The 14991-nt window shown below is 38.3% G+C and overlaps 1 protein-coding gene across 1 annotated transcript; it reads left to right on the plus strand.

The window, feature by feature from the left end:
- Nucleotides 1-4626: 4626 nt before the first annotated feature.
- On the plus strand, nucleotides 4627-11782 carry LOC131986241 (serine/threonine-protein kinase pim-2-like). The gene is made up of 8 exons (XM_059351094.1): nucleotides 4627-4808; nucleotides 5316-5729; nucleotides 8516-8610; nucleotides 8705-8752; nucleotides 8859-9077; nucleotides 11067-11247; nucleotides 11341-11508; nucleotides 11617-11782. Exons 1-8 carry the CDS (start codon nucleotides 4649-4651, stop codon nucleotides 11706-11708), a joined length of 1377 nt encoding a protein of 458 aa, XP_059207077.1. The 5' UTR covers nucleotides 4627-4648; the 3' UTR covers nucleotides 11709-11782.
- The last annotated feature ends 3209 nt before the right edge of the window (nucleotides 11783-14991 follow it).

Here is a 14991-nt window from a genome sequence, read left to right on the forward strand (position 1 = left end):
TGAAGGGGTTTTCTGCTCTCCTTTTATTTGGGGTGTAAGTCTGGTGGGGTAAGCCCCCTACTTCTACCTCTCCTAGGGCGATGTGTCAGGGGACAAGTTCTGCTCCAATGGCCTGGCTGCCCACAAAGAAAGCATGCGTTCGACCAGCCCGGTCTTGGCCTTACCCCTCTAGCAGGAGGCTGCAGTGGTTCCAGAGGTTGGACTGGTGCTTGCCCTGGATCAGTTTGGGGCAAGGGGGGCGTTGGGTAGCTGTCATGTACCAGGGGACCAGGTGTGGCGGTCTGTAGCTCACCTGCCTTTTTTTCTGTCCATGATTTATCTAAATCTGAGTTGCTTCGTCTGTCAGCTTCCTCCACTGCCCCTGCTTTAAACTCCTGTAATGTGTTACACTCCTTTAACGTGAGTTCAGAAGGATCTAGGCTGCCTCTCTCTGTCTCTGTCTCTGCCATTTCCACCAAACACCACTGTTTTGCCAATAGCCAACCAGTTTGTATGGAATTCACCCGAGCAACTGGTTTTATGAACAATCACAAAGTAACCAACACGGTGCAAGCATAAAGCCTGCCTTGTGATCGTTCAGACACTATTGGTAGCTAATAGACATGAAATTTATTGATTGTATGTTAACCCTAGCAGGTAGAACATAACTTTCAACAAATTTTGCAAAAGCATATATATAATTATTATTAGTAGTATTAGTATTATTATTAACACATTATTACTTAAACAGCAAACACAATAAATTCAAATAAAAAATGGTGACTTCAGGTGACCATTAAATACACTCAAATAAAACAATGGTGACTTCAGGTGACCATTAAATACACTCAAATAAAACAATGGTGACTTCAGGTGACCATTAAATAAACTCAAATAAAACAATGGTGACTTCAGGTGACCATTAAATAAACTCAAATAAAACAATGGTGACTACAGGTGACCATTAAATAAACCCAAATAAAACAATGGTGACTACAGGTGACCATTAAATAAACTCAAATAAAACAATGGTGACTACAGGTGACCATTAAATAAATCCAAATAAAAAATGGTGACTTCAGGTGACCATTAAATACACTCAAATAAAACAATGGTGACTTCAGGTGACCATTAAATAAACTCAAATAAAACAATGGTGACTACAGGTGACCATTAAATGAACCCAAATAAAACAATGGTGACTACAGGTGACCATTAAATAAACTCAAATAAAACAATGGTGACTACAGGTGACCATTAAATAAACTCAAATAAAACAATGGTCTTACTGGTCTTAAAATTTTACTGCTGGTCTACAAAGCACTGAATGGTCTCGGACCAAATTACATGCTTGATCTGCTCCCTCTCTATGAAGCATCCAGACCCCTTAGGTCATCTGGAACTGGCTTGTTGCGTGTCCCAAAAACAAGAACTAAGCGGGGTGAGGCAGCTTTCAGTTATTATGCTCCTCACCTGTGGAACAAACTACCTGTAGATCTGAGGTCTGCCCAAACGGTCAGCTCCTTTAAATCAGGACTAAAAACACTATTGTTTACTGAAGCGTACTCTTAACTTTAACACTGATCTGCTCTACTCTACTGCCCTTACTTTTTAACTACACAATGTTTGACTTGTGCTTTTTATTATTTTATTTATTTATTTTATCCTGCTGTATCTTTCCTGTTTTAATTGACTGTTTTTACTGTTTTCAATTGTGTCTTGCTGTTTTTAATGTGTATGTAAAGCACTTTGAATTACCTTGTGTTGAATTGTGCTATACAAATAAAACTTGAACTTGAACTTGAATGGTGAACCTTTAATACTCTTCCATTATTGTCATTCAATCTTCATCATTAATTTGTAATTATTATTTCATTATTACATTTGTATCATGCTCCCCTTATCTCCTTTCCACTCACAAAAATTTAGAATAATCAATTCACAGGAATTTGATTCTTAGAATAACAGGTTTCCTGATTACCTTTTATTTGATGGGCCCAGTGAGTGAACGGAGGGTCGCCGGAGGATGATGTCCGGTCCTGGACAGAAAACTCCAGTCTGGATGTTCCAATTCTCCTCTCAGGTCCTTTACTGCACTGCAATCCCGGGTTTCGGCACCGATTGTTAGAGTTCGGGTTTTTTTTGCAGAACAGATGAGAGGAGAATAAAATCCTTTTGACTATTTATTTAAGACAATAATGAAAGAGTAAAATGATTTACATCGACCTTCTCTGTTCAGAAATCACAGGCTGCAAAACAGTTAGCTGTAACCACCTCCCAGAAAAGGATGCCTAACTTACTTTTACACAGAGTTTTATAATATGAATGTGCGACTATCTGATTGGTCAAAAACAGTTGGGGCAGCACCATGGTTTAGACTCGGCCCGCCCATTACGTTGGCACGCAGGCTAGTCCTAGCCTCTTGGTGCTTCAGCTTCCGGTCAGCGCCCTGTGAGGAAAGGAGCTAACAGCACACTATTGTATCTTGTCTAGTATTCGTCAGTATCAATCTCCACCTGGGCCCCATGGCCTTGAATTGGAGCACAAAGAGTGCTTCAGTTTTTTATCTGCTTGCCCCCAAATTATGTGGCGATGTGCAAAGCGTTATCAGTATGTCCTTTCTTTCGATACTCCTTATTTCTGTGTGCTGTGCCTGGCATATAAATGTGTTTTATAAATGTGTCTAAGCAGCATTCTTGCTAAAAGTCATAATGTGATTATTGCTATTTTTTATTAATCCCTAACATCTGTAAACTCAATCTCAATGAGCAGGTGTTAAACATGACTTCTGTGAGTTTATTCCTGCCTCGAACTCTTACCCAGAGCAAAACCTAATTTAAAAATGAATCCCTAATCCAAAAATCCTAATCCTCAACTCTGCCCCGAGGCCCTAATTATAGAAACACACAGAGATTATGCAATTTTACAAATCAAGCCAGAAATCTTGGTGTAATTATTGACTCAGACCTGAACTTCAACAGCCATCTAAAGCTTATCACTAAATCTGCCTATTACCACCTGAAAAACATAGCTAGAATTAAGGGGCTTCTGTCCAAACAAGACATGGAAAAACTTATCCATGCATTTATTTTTAGTAGGTTGGATTACTGCAATGGCATCTTCACAGGTCTTAACAAAAAATCAATCAGGCAGCTGCAGCTGATCCAGAACGCTGCCGCCAGAGTCCTCACAAACACCAGGAAACTGGACCATATTACACTGGTCCTTGAATCACTACACTGGCTTCCTGTGAGTCAGAGGATAGATTTTAAAATCTTACTGCTGGTCTACAAAGCTCTGAATGGTCTCGGACCAAATTACATGCTTGATCTGCTCCCTCTCTATGAAGCATCCAGACCCCTTAGGTCATCTGGAACTGGCTTGTTGCTTGTCCCAAAAACAAGAACTAAGCGGGGTGAGGCAGCTTTCAGTTATTCTGCTCCTCACCTGTGGAACAAACTACCTGTAGATCTGAGGTCTGCCCAAACGGTCAGCTCCTTTAAATCAGGACTAAAAACACTATTGTTTACTGCAGCGTACTCTTAACTTTGAAACTTAACACTAAACACTTAACACTTATCTGCTCTACTCTACTGCCCTTACTTTTTAACTACACAATGTTTGACTTGTGCTTTTTATTATTTTATCTCTTTTTTTATCCTGCTGTATCTTCCCTGTTTTAATCGACTGTTTTTACTGTTTTCAATTGTGTCTTGCTGTTTTTAATGTGTATGTAAAGCACTTTGAATTACCTTGTGTTGAATTGTGCTATACAAATAAAGTTGCCATGCCTTGCCTTGCCTAGAAATAGAAATAGTATTAATTGTAGCAAAACTAGCTTACTGTATCAAACCTTGCCAGCATGAATTACTAGCTTTAATTTTTATCCAAAACGTATTTAAACACAAAACACATTTAAATATGAAGCTTACTGTGAACATAAAACTTTGAACTCCTTGACGTTATCTTTACAGTTTAATCTCACTTGAGTTAACATTAGTTCAACAATCAACAGGAAGTCCTTTTTCGTCCTTTGAAAATAAAAGTGTCCGTTATCAAAACAGGCTTTTGCATAGGACTGTATATATATCTTTGATTTTCCCCATGTATGCATGTTTTAGTATGTTTAGTAGTATATAAGGAGGAGTATTTATAAGGAGTATGCATAAAAACATAGCCATTAATTGATTAATTGATCCTTAATGTGATAGATGCTCGAGTTGGCAGGTTTCGGATTTGTGACGTTGAGGTCAAATGTGCAAGTGTCTTTATATAAAAGTGTAAATAGTTTATTAAATAAAGTGAAAAGTACTTTTCAGTTGGTGGAGACTAAATCGGCACTTAAATTTGAGAGAATATTACTTATATTCATCAGGTGAATAGAAAAACGCCTACAAATAAAAGCTAATGTTGGGCTAATGTTGGTGTTAAAAAAAACTCACTGACACATTCACCATTATGATGTTGTGCTTACAGTGCCCAAACAATCCAGACATAATCATTATTAGTCTCTTTTTATTGTTTTTTATTTAGCTTTTGGACTATTTTGTGTTTTTAGCAGTTATTTTGGCCACTCGAGTTATTTCAGCCTGTGTTCCATTAGTGATGTCACGGAATAGAACCCTGATTTTCAAAAATCAGAACACAGAACCTCAGAACTCTCAGAGAGATGATAATTCACTCACACTCACATATTATCAGCAGAGAGACACACAACTTCTTGATACTCGCAGTGAAATATTTTCTATTGTCAAATATTTGTACCGAGCGCTTACAAAGCAACATGGATGAAAAGACTCTTTATTCTCTGGACTCAGAGAATGGTTCAAGTGAGTGTGAAATCCTGTTAAATAACTGTAGACAGAAAGTTCCTGTCTTCTTGAAGAGACGTGAACTTTGTTGATATTGATTTAAGTATGTATATATACCTGGTTTATTCTTACTTGTCTCAACATACAAACAGAAGGTTCTTTAAAAGAGTTAAATTGTGACTTCATAGTCACTTTTTTCACTTGTTTTGATAAATCATTTTTGAAAGACTCTACATAGTGACTTTATCAGCTGGACTTTAGTTGCAGTGTGATAATATAATGTTGCAGGTAGGCTGTGTGCTAAATAAGAGTTAGTAATCACTTAAAAGTATCAGAACTACTCTTCATATAATAAAGTATTTATAAGCCAAATGAACTGAACAAATGAAGGTAGTCAGTAGGCTTAATGGCTAAGTATTATTCTAGAGCTGTGTAAAAATTTACAAAACAATGTTGAACTTACAATACAGAGTTTTGCAGAATCATGCAATATGAACCAGTTATCTGGGTTTATTTCATGTGTAGAGAGCAGTGGCAGCACTACTGAACCCAACTACTGCATGGGGATGAGAAGAAACAAACGCAAGGCCAGCATGAATTACTCATTACCCAGAAAAAGGCAGAGGTGTGCCGACGAACCCCCTGAGGTGCCAGTGGAGACTGCGACAGCCAGAGAGACCAATGAAAAGGCCCCAACAGCAGAACAAAGCTGGGGAAAAAAGCAGAGGGGTCACAAAAACAACTCCGGCCAAGGGACCAAGAGAAAAGCCAGCACCGAAAGGGGTCCCTCCCCGAAGAGGCGGAGAACTGGAACCCACGACACCAACGCTGGTGAACCTACCAAGGTGTCAGCGCAGGAAGTCTCCCCGAGCTCCTGCAGGCCTTCAACCTCCCGGCAGAACAATGGGACGCCATCCTGCTCCGTCAGGACCAGCAGAGGTACACTGACAGTGTGAAAGAGAATGAGAGGAGAGTGTGTGAGAATATACTGTGTGTAGTCGGACTCCTAACACCCAGAACTGAGTCAGCAATTTTGCACTTCTGGGTCCCTCATCTAAATTCAATTTCATTCGATTCGTTTTTGTTTTGTTGCCTGAAATAAGGTCTATGGTTAGAGGCTTGAGAGATTTTCTTCTACAACAGAATATAAGCCGATAAGGGAGTCTCTGGTTGGGGACTAACTGAGATACAGAGGTTTGTTGGGGATATAAAAAGGTCATCGTCTACTAGAGGTGTGAATCACCAGAGGTGTGAATCACCAGAGGCCCCACAATACCATTTGATGAGATTCAACCTTATTGTTATTGAACAGAGTAACAAGTACTAGGACAATGAAAGGACCACCAACCCGTCCAAACATATGTAAACATACATATTTTATCCAGATTTTAAGCATTTTGGGATATGGTGAGTATTGCGATATTGCGATTTAACTGTTTAACTGCATTTTGTGTCTACAAAATTGAATTCAATCAAGAATTGTTTTGTCAAATAAGAGAAAATTCTCAGTCAGTTCATCTCACTTCAGTCTTTTTATTTCTCCACAATGAGAGTCAAACCCACAGACTGACCAACAAAGTATTCAGTCAAACTGAACTGAACTGATATCAAACATGTAACTAACTCAACTTTGAAACATAAAAAAAGCCTAACTTTGCAGCTTTATTACGACAGGATATCCTGAGACATGGTGCCTATAGATTCCCTAGATCTTCTAGTTTCATGTGACACCAGTAAATCCAGTATATTCCTGAATATCGATACTTGGCGGCCATGAATCGAAATAATATTGCCACGCAAAATATATGATATCCTGACACATGGTGCCTATAGATTCCTTAGATATTCTAGTTTCATATGATACCAGTATCTCAAGTACATAAAAAAATATGGCTCGTCGGCTATATATCAATACATGGCGGCAATGAATAATGTTGCCATGCAAAATATTGCGATACTATGCAGGATGAATAGTTCCCCCACCTCTATTGTCTACGTATACGGCGTTGTTGTTGAAGTCATATGACTGTGGTGTAGGTCGTTTGTAGTGTTTATAACACTTGCAATTTACTCTGGCAATCGCATTTATGCTTATGCACTTTGTATGCTATTCCAACATACAAAGTGATTATGTACATTCACTGAGTGAATATTTAGAAAACAAAACATATATTTCTCGCTAGAAATGTGTGAAACTCAAAATATCAAAATATTGATTTTTCACTAAAAATGAGAGAACTGTCCGCCATGTTTTTTGTTCTGACCGCTGGGAACTTGAAAGTCACGTGACTTGGAACAAACCAATAGCCACGGGATATGACTGTCATTAACTTGCATTGTAGCGAAATCCGTGTCAGTTCGTGTCAGGAAATTTGAGCGACTCCGTGGCTATTCCACGGATTTTGAGTTAAGCGAAATCCGTGGCTATTTCACGGATTCCTGTGAGACCAGGTTCCATGGGTTGGCTTAGAAACATGTGTCAACACTGCAGCACTCTACAGGCTAGCACACAATCCCTGGAAAACTACAACATGTTTTTCACCCTTTTTGTACAGCTAAAACAAACAAGATATAAAGTGTTAATTAGTGAGCTTTAGATGTGCTGGTGCATCCCCCTGCTATTCGTCTTAAGCTAAGTTAACCTGCTGCTGGTGGTATTAGGTCATGTTTAAAAAATATATATATATATATATTTATTGATTTCATTCATACAGGCAAAACAGCAACAACAGATGAAACAAGGGACAATTGGACAAAAAGAAAAATAAGTAAATAAGTATAATAATGAGACAAAATAAAAATGAATAGGATCCCTTCTATACTTTAAATAATTAAATTAAAAATAGATATTGACTTTGCAATGTTTTTTTAAAAGTATATTTCAATTAGTTCTTGATTGAGCTTTAAATATACACTACCGGTCAAAAGTTTTAGAACACCCCGATTTTTCCAGTTTTTTATTGAAATGCAAGCAGTTCAAGTCAAATGAACAGCTTGAAAGGGTACAAAGGTAAGTGGTGAACTGCCAGAGGTAAATAAAAAAAGGTAAGGTTAACAAAAACTGAAAAATAATGTACATTTCAGAATTATACAAGTAGGCCTTTTTCAGGGAACAAGAAATGGGTTAACAACTTGGGCTATTTTGTCCATTTTTTAATTCTTTTCATGTCTTTGTAAGTCATTTTGTGTCTATTTTGGTCATTTTGTGTCTTTTTTTGGTCATTTTGTGTCTTTTTTTAGTCCTTTAGTCCAACATAAAATGTGATTTTGAATCTTTTTTTTACTTTCAAAACACTACCATGCTCAATAAAGAATTTTAAATGTTGCAAATGTGCATTCATTTCAGAGTACACTGAGACATTAAACTGCATAATTTTCAATTAAATTCTGTAAAAGTTGGTGTGTTCTAAAACTTTTGACCAGTAGTGTATATAGTTTTATATTTACCGTACAGACATGAGAACAGTATCTTTGGCTCTAATTTTTTGGCTAAAAAGCAATTAACTGTATTTCCCAAAATATCAAAGTATTGCCTCTGTGATTGAAGAAAACTAATACAAAACAAGCAAAAGTTTGTGATTTTTAAGTGAGTTTTGTTAGCTATAATGGGGGAAAAACTAGAAGAAGACTTTACTGAACCACAGGTTAACAATAACTGATTTCAACCATCAAGCTCATCTTTTGTTTAAAAATATTAAAACATGAATCTGTGTTTGTGTTTGAAGAAAAATTTGAGGCCAAGTACCTGCTGCTTCTCAAGCTCGGAGAAGGCCGCCAAGGAACGGTTTATGCTGGAGAAAGAAAAACTGACAACTTACCAGTAAGTAATAAATATATGGTATTCTCACATCACACATGCACACACAGCCGTCTCTCCCTGCACCAACTAAAGTTGTGGTGATTGTGTCCTGTAGGTGGCGATCAAACGCATCCCTAAAGCTGCTGTGAAGACTCGACCAGTGGTGAGTGATTTGATCTGATGTCTCAGCACCAAAATCAATGTTGAACTTTGCTAGAAAAACATCCACAAACACCCACATCTATACTGAAACATTGTGTTGTTTGTAGGTTATAAATGGAAAGACGCAGATGTTGCCATTGGAGGGGCTTCTCATGCTGAGAGTGGCAGGTGGAGCGAGGTCACTGGGGAAACATGCTGCCGTGTCATTATTAGACTGGTATGATCTGGGCTCAGAGGTCCTGCTTGTCATGGAGAGACCAGTCCCCTGTGAGGACCTGCTGACCTACCTCAATAAGAATTTGTTCCTGAGGGAAGACCGAGCAAAGGTACTGGAGCTGGCTGGAGCTTGTTTTTGTGTCTATGTGTGCAAGAGGTGACCTTAAAGCTGCACTGAGATCATTTTGAATTTTGTCAGTGTCAGAGGAGAGTTTTAAGACCCGAGTCCGTTTGGTTCGTCCCAATCAAGGTTATTATAGTTAACGAAAACTAACGAAATAATGAAAACTAGAATTGAAAAAACATTTTCGTTAACTGAAATAAAAATAAAAACGAGAGTTTTTTAAAAAACAATAACTTACTAACTATTGTGTGGATACAAAACTAACTAAAGTTAATTTTTCGTCTTTGTCAACTTTTTTTTCATATGTAAACCTTTTTGGTTGATATTAAATCTATTTCATCTATCTGGTTTTATGACTTAATAAACTTATTGGGGCTGAGATGGATCAGACAAAGGAAATAAAAGGTTTATTGTGACTTTTTTGAATCTGGCACCCAACAAATACCCCATTACGAAAAAACTAAAACTAATAAAAACTAAACTAAAACTAAGCATTTTCCAAAAAAATAAAAACTAATTAAAACTAGCAAACTCGCTCTAAAAACGTATTAAAACGAACTCAATTTGAAAACAAAAATTCACAACGAAATTTAAACTAAAACTAATGAAAATTCCAAAACTATTATAACCTTGGTCCCAATCTGAGTGAAATTTGCTACATTTGGTTCGTTTTGTATTTAGTCTGGTTTGCTTTCAAAGTGCAGTAATATAAGCGGACCAAATAACAAAAAAAGATTTGAAGAGGGGCGTGTATGAAGGTGGAGAGCTGGAAATCTACTCACACTATTATTTTTTATTGGTTGAAAAGTTGGCGGTGAGAAATTTAAACAAAGCAACGTGGAACCTAGCGCAAACTGAGTGTGTTTAATTTTACTGGCCTTAATCTGCTCTGGTGTTCCGACCAAACTAATTTGGAGAGAAACGCTCAGAAGGAGCTCCTGTTGAGGCTCGGGGTCGTCAATAATGTGTTAATCCATTATTTACAACGAGCTGCGATCAGACAGCTGTATAATCAGAGAAGGCGAGCCTTGATGCTCCTACAACGATCTGCTTCTACCACAAAGGTACATATTAAGTTATTTTGAGCAATTATGATAATTCTGCAATGACAAATTAGCTTTAGCTCAGTGGTAGCCAGAGTGAAACTGAATGACACAAATTTCATCTTTATAATATTATCTGAGTAAATTCCTCGGACCGGTTGTTTTGGTGCACACCAGAGTATTGATTTTATTTCTCAACATCCATATTTTGTACGACAAACACCATAACAACAACCTCAACCTTTAAATAAAAGACAATATGTCTCGAATGCTCTGAAGATGATAATGTAGATGACATTAACTACCCAATGCAGAAATTAATAAGACCCGAAATTCGCTAGTTGTTGACACTAGCGCCAATCTAGCGGATCATTCGCACCAGACTACATGTGTGTATTTGTTATGTGGAAAAGTTGAATGCAGATTTTTCTGTATTTGCACAGTGTACTCATTAGAAATGGCGTCAATGCAGTGCATACCAAACTTAGCCTATTTGGTTACCACTTAATAGTAATCCACCTTTATAAAGGGTTCCTAAAATGAAAAATGTACGTCGGCCCTGAGAGCTCAGCACGCAGCAAATAGAGAAAAAATTAGCAAATTAAGAAACATCTTTATGTGTAGCATTTAGAAAAAAATAACCAACTTTACAACCCACTACACCATTAACGCCAGGTTAGAAAAAGCACTGCAAGAAGCTCATACACAATGGAAAGTGTTTCCAGAGGACACTAATCGATGATGCACACAGCCGTGACGTGCAAAATAATGATAATGGGTTTTTTTCCCCAAATCGTGCAGCCCTAAACCAAACTCAATCACTAACGTTTTTGTGTGAAAGCTGCAAAACTGTCCCATAATGGTTTAAGTGTCTCCTTACACTTCCTTCTCCGCTCTGCTCCAACTCATCTTTTTCTCTTTATCTCATGAAGAAGAACATCATGAAGCAGCTGGTGGAAGCAGCAATTAAGATGCACTCTCGTGGAGTCTTCCATCGGGACATTAAAGCAGAAAATGTCCTCGTTGATTTAAGCTCTGATGTCCCTCGTGTGAGAATCGTAGACTTTGGAAGTGCCTGCTTGGTGACGAAGATACCGCGCAAGTCCTTCTCTGGTACGCTGCTGGACTCTGCTCTTCATCCATCAGTTGATCTCTGGACTGATCAGTCAATCTTACTCATGATATGTTTCTCTCTGTGTATTGTAGGAACCACTGCCTACATCCCTCCAGAGTTTTTCCGGCGTGGCACATACGAGGCGGGCCCCAGCACAGTCTGGCAGCTGGGCGCTCTGCTCTATGAAATGGTGGACAGCTATTTCACCACAAAAAAATTCCTTCGCAAGAAAATTACCATAAACACTATGCTGTCCAAAGGTAAGAAGCCTCAATACCGTCCTGAGTTGTGGTACTTATAGTGTGAAAAGTTATTTCCTTCCTTCCATTTTCCAAAGAACTGCAGCTTAAACTCTGCTTTCTTCTCAGACTGCCAGGACTTGTTGAAGGTGTGTTTGGCTGTGAACCCTCAGGAGCGCGGCACTCTGGAGCAGATTCTGCTCCACCCCTGGTTCTCCTAATCCTGCACAACCGACCACCCACAATTTTGTGTCCTTTTTGGTAATTTTGTGTCTTTTTTTGGTCATTTTATGTCTTTTTTAAATCATTTTGTGGTCAATTTGTACCTTTTTTGGTCATTTGTGTCTTTTATCGGTCATTTTGTGTCTTTTTTGGTCAATTTGTGTCTTTTTTTGGTCATTTTGTGTCTTTTGGGTGATCTGAACTGTGCGTGTGAGATTGTGTTCAGTGAGCGGGGGTCGCGGACAACATGCATGTTAAATTGGGGGTCGTTTGAGAACTTCTGGTCTAGATGGAAGTCGAGCAGTGGTGGGTTGTAGATGTCTGCATGGATTGGTAAATGGGGAGAGACTTTGACCTTTTGAAGCATCTTGTGAGTGACTGCTTCTCGCCGGATATGTGTGATACTGCTTGGCTTAAGTTCTTTGCATTCGCTAAATAAATAAATATGATGTGGTATCACAACAAGTTATTGCATGAAATGCAGGTAAACCAGAAGCAATGCCGCCGACAAACAATGCGCTCCACTTCCATCTGCTGAGAGTACACTACCAGGCAATGGTTTGGAGAAATGCTCACTATGCCAAACCTGAGCTTCCTTCACCCTTGGAAATGGGATGGAAACATGGCGATTCAGGACTACAGCCCATCCTTATGTCACAGAATCCAATACCTGAAAGTTGCCTGGAAATGATCCTGTGTGCCTGTAAAAAACAATGCACAACACGCCAGTGCAAATGCCGAAAATCGGGGCTGTTATGTCAGGGTGATGACCAATGTCCTGTCAGATGTGATCTGTGGAACTGTTCAAGGGAATATTATGGAATATGGAATACATCACATATCATATATACACTGGGAACATTTAAAAGTGATATTGATTGAATATTTATGTCAGCCTTAAAAAATGACCTTCACCTTAAAAGTTGGTATTTTGCATGTCATCTTGATTGCCTACTTACAAAAAAACTAGGGGAAAATGGTCCAATGACTGTGCAAGATGGGCAATTTGGCGGCCATTTTGATATGTAAATTAGAAGGTCAAAAACTCAAAATTTCGCTTTGGAACCATTTTTTTTTTACTCCCGACTACTTCCCGACTTGTACCCATAAATGCTCCTCACTTCTTAAAGAATGCCTTTTTTTCTGAAATCCGTCTAGACTATTAGTTAGTGCTTGGTGTATGTATATGTAAATAAATAAAACCTTTCTTCACTTCAGAATCTCATCTTGAAACCTGATGATTTAGTAAATGGTTGACCAACCATCTGAAGGTTCAGACAAAAGGTATTATGCTGAAGTGAACCATCCATCCATCCATTTTCCTCCGCTTATCCAGGGCCGGGTCGCGGGGGTAGCACTGGACAAAAATTGTGACTGTCTGCAAAGTTTTAATTCCAATCAAATATTTGTTGTTCTGTTGTTATGTTCAATATCAAGCTGAAGTAGCTTGTTACGTTAGTTTAGCACAAAGACCCGTACAGAGAACCAGTGAGCCTGGCTGTGTCCATATTTAACTATTGAACTAATGAACGCAACACTATTCAATAAATGAAGCCACAGGTTGTTGTTGGTTTTATGGATATTTAGCTGTGCCAAGGTGCTTTCATCTACTGACACACTGTCACACTGAACTCCAATTAAAACTGTCTGTTTAATGTAGTTAATATGTTATGATCTCTGAAACTGTTTCATACAGAAATGATGATAGTTAGTGCTATTTCTATGATTCTGGACCTGTTGGGAAGCTAAAACTGTCTCCTTTATTCTTTTTATTCCTCACACACATCTAGTTCTTTTAATTAAAAAAGAAATCTACTGCACACCAGGCCTGCTGTGGTACACCGCTTGAAAATCAGTGGCCTAGAACTATTATGTCCCATTACTAATAAATAAGACTGGGGACCATGTTGCTGGAGAATCACACAAGCAGCAATGCCGAATTGGACCAAGGGCATAAAGGGGCTTCATGTCATCCTCATTACACAAGAAGACATTGCTCATCTTATGAAAAATGAGATGTCCCTTGCCCAAACCCTATTTTTGAACCTCACCTTAACCTTTATCATTCATTGTTCGGTAGCTACTAAGTGAAGTCTTGATGCTTCTTCAGTATGCCAGTGATGCTCTCATCTACGTTTGGAGGCTACGTTCCAAGCAGCCTGGAAAGTGAAGCCAATGCAGAATTGCCAAAAAAAAAATACAGTTGAAGGACTGGCTAGGGCTGGGCATTATGACAAAAAAAATGATCACAATATATATTTTTTCATGTCCTCCAAACTTGATTATTATCAAAAAAATTTACATTGTTTTTAAATTGCTAGTTTTAAAGCATCTGTACTGGAAACTAAGGAAACTAGAGATTAGTTCAATAGTATATTAACATATGAATAAAAAAAATAAAAAAGTAAATTAAAAATTAAAAGTAAATTAAAAGTAATTTTAAAGTAATTAAATAAGATGAACAAAGACAAATATAAAGTCGACTCTAATTGGCTGTTGTCACACACATTCCCGACACATTTGATAGAGTAAATATGCTCACAGCCAATCACTGTAATCCACTTGAAATTTATCGCGATCATATAATCACCCAGGCGAACGACTGGCCACTTGAGGCTAGCTCCACAGACCCCCAATGGTCAAATACCCAACAGAAAAGGACATTTTTACAGGCTGGTACAAACAGTTTTGGTCCTTATATGCCCTTTCATGACAACAGGGGTTAGTTTTTATATAACTCTCCAGAGACCTATGGGTGTCATCACAGAAACTACATCCATAGTTTATAAAGGCAAGTCTATGATACATTCTAGCCTGCAGCCAATGGCCCCTTCTCTACTTCTCTACTTTTAGCGTCCCTGCTTGTATCAAACCCATCTTTAACCTCTGCCTTTATTTTGATCTCAACTACACACCTGAACACACAAGTTTCATGACTGCATCGTGCACAGTTGTGACGGTATGGCAGAAGACAAAATCTGTCCACAGAAAGACATACGACAACTTAGTGAAGTCCTCAAAACTGTTTCTGTGGTAGTCCTGCTGCAGTAGGTAACCACACACACACACACACACACACACACACAATGTGAAAACACAACCAACCACATGCTGTGGCGGCTGGTAAATATAAACCACTAATAAACAAACAGATTATTGAAAAGTTTTATGCTTTTTATCTATTTGTTTATGTGACCACTGATCTCATTATTAAGTCGGTCACATTAGCATGCTAAGATATGCTATTTAGTATTAAGCATAAAGTAGAGGTGTGAGCCTGAT

This window comes from Centropristis striata, chromosome 15 (genome assembly GCF_030273125.1).
Source record: "Centropristis striata isolate RG_2023a ecotype Rhode Island chromosome 15, C.striata_1.0, whole genome shotgun sequence".
Lineage (NCBI taxonomy): Eukaryota > Metazoa > Chordata > Actinopteri > Perciformes > Serranidae > Centropristis > Centropristis striata.

Coding starts and splice junctions, on each gene's coding strand:
- LOC131986241 (XM_059351094.1), top strand. CDS start 4,649: ATGATAATTCACTCACACTCACATATTATCAGCAGAGAGACACACAAC. Junction 5,730..8,515: donor CTCCGTCAGGACCAGCAGAG/GTACACTGACAG, acceptor TTGTGTTTGAAG/AAAAATTTGAGGCCAAGTAC. Junction 8,611..8,704: donor GAAAAACTGACAACTTACCA/GTAAGTAATAAA, acceptor TGTGTCCTGTAG/GTGGCGATCAAACGCATCCC.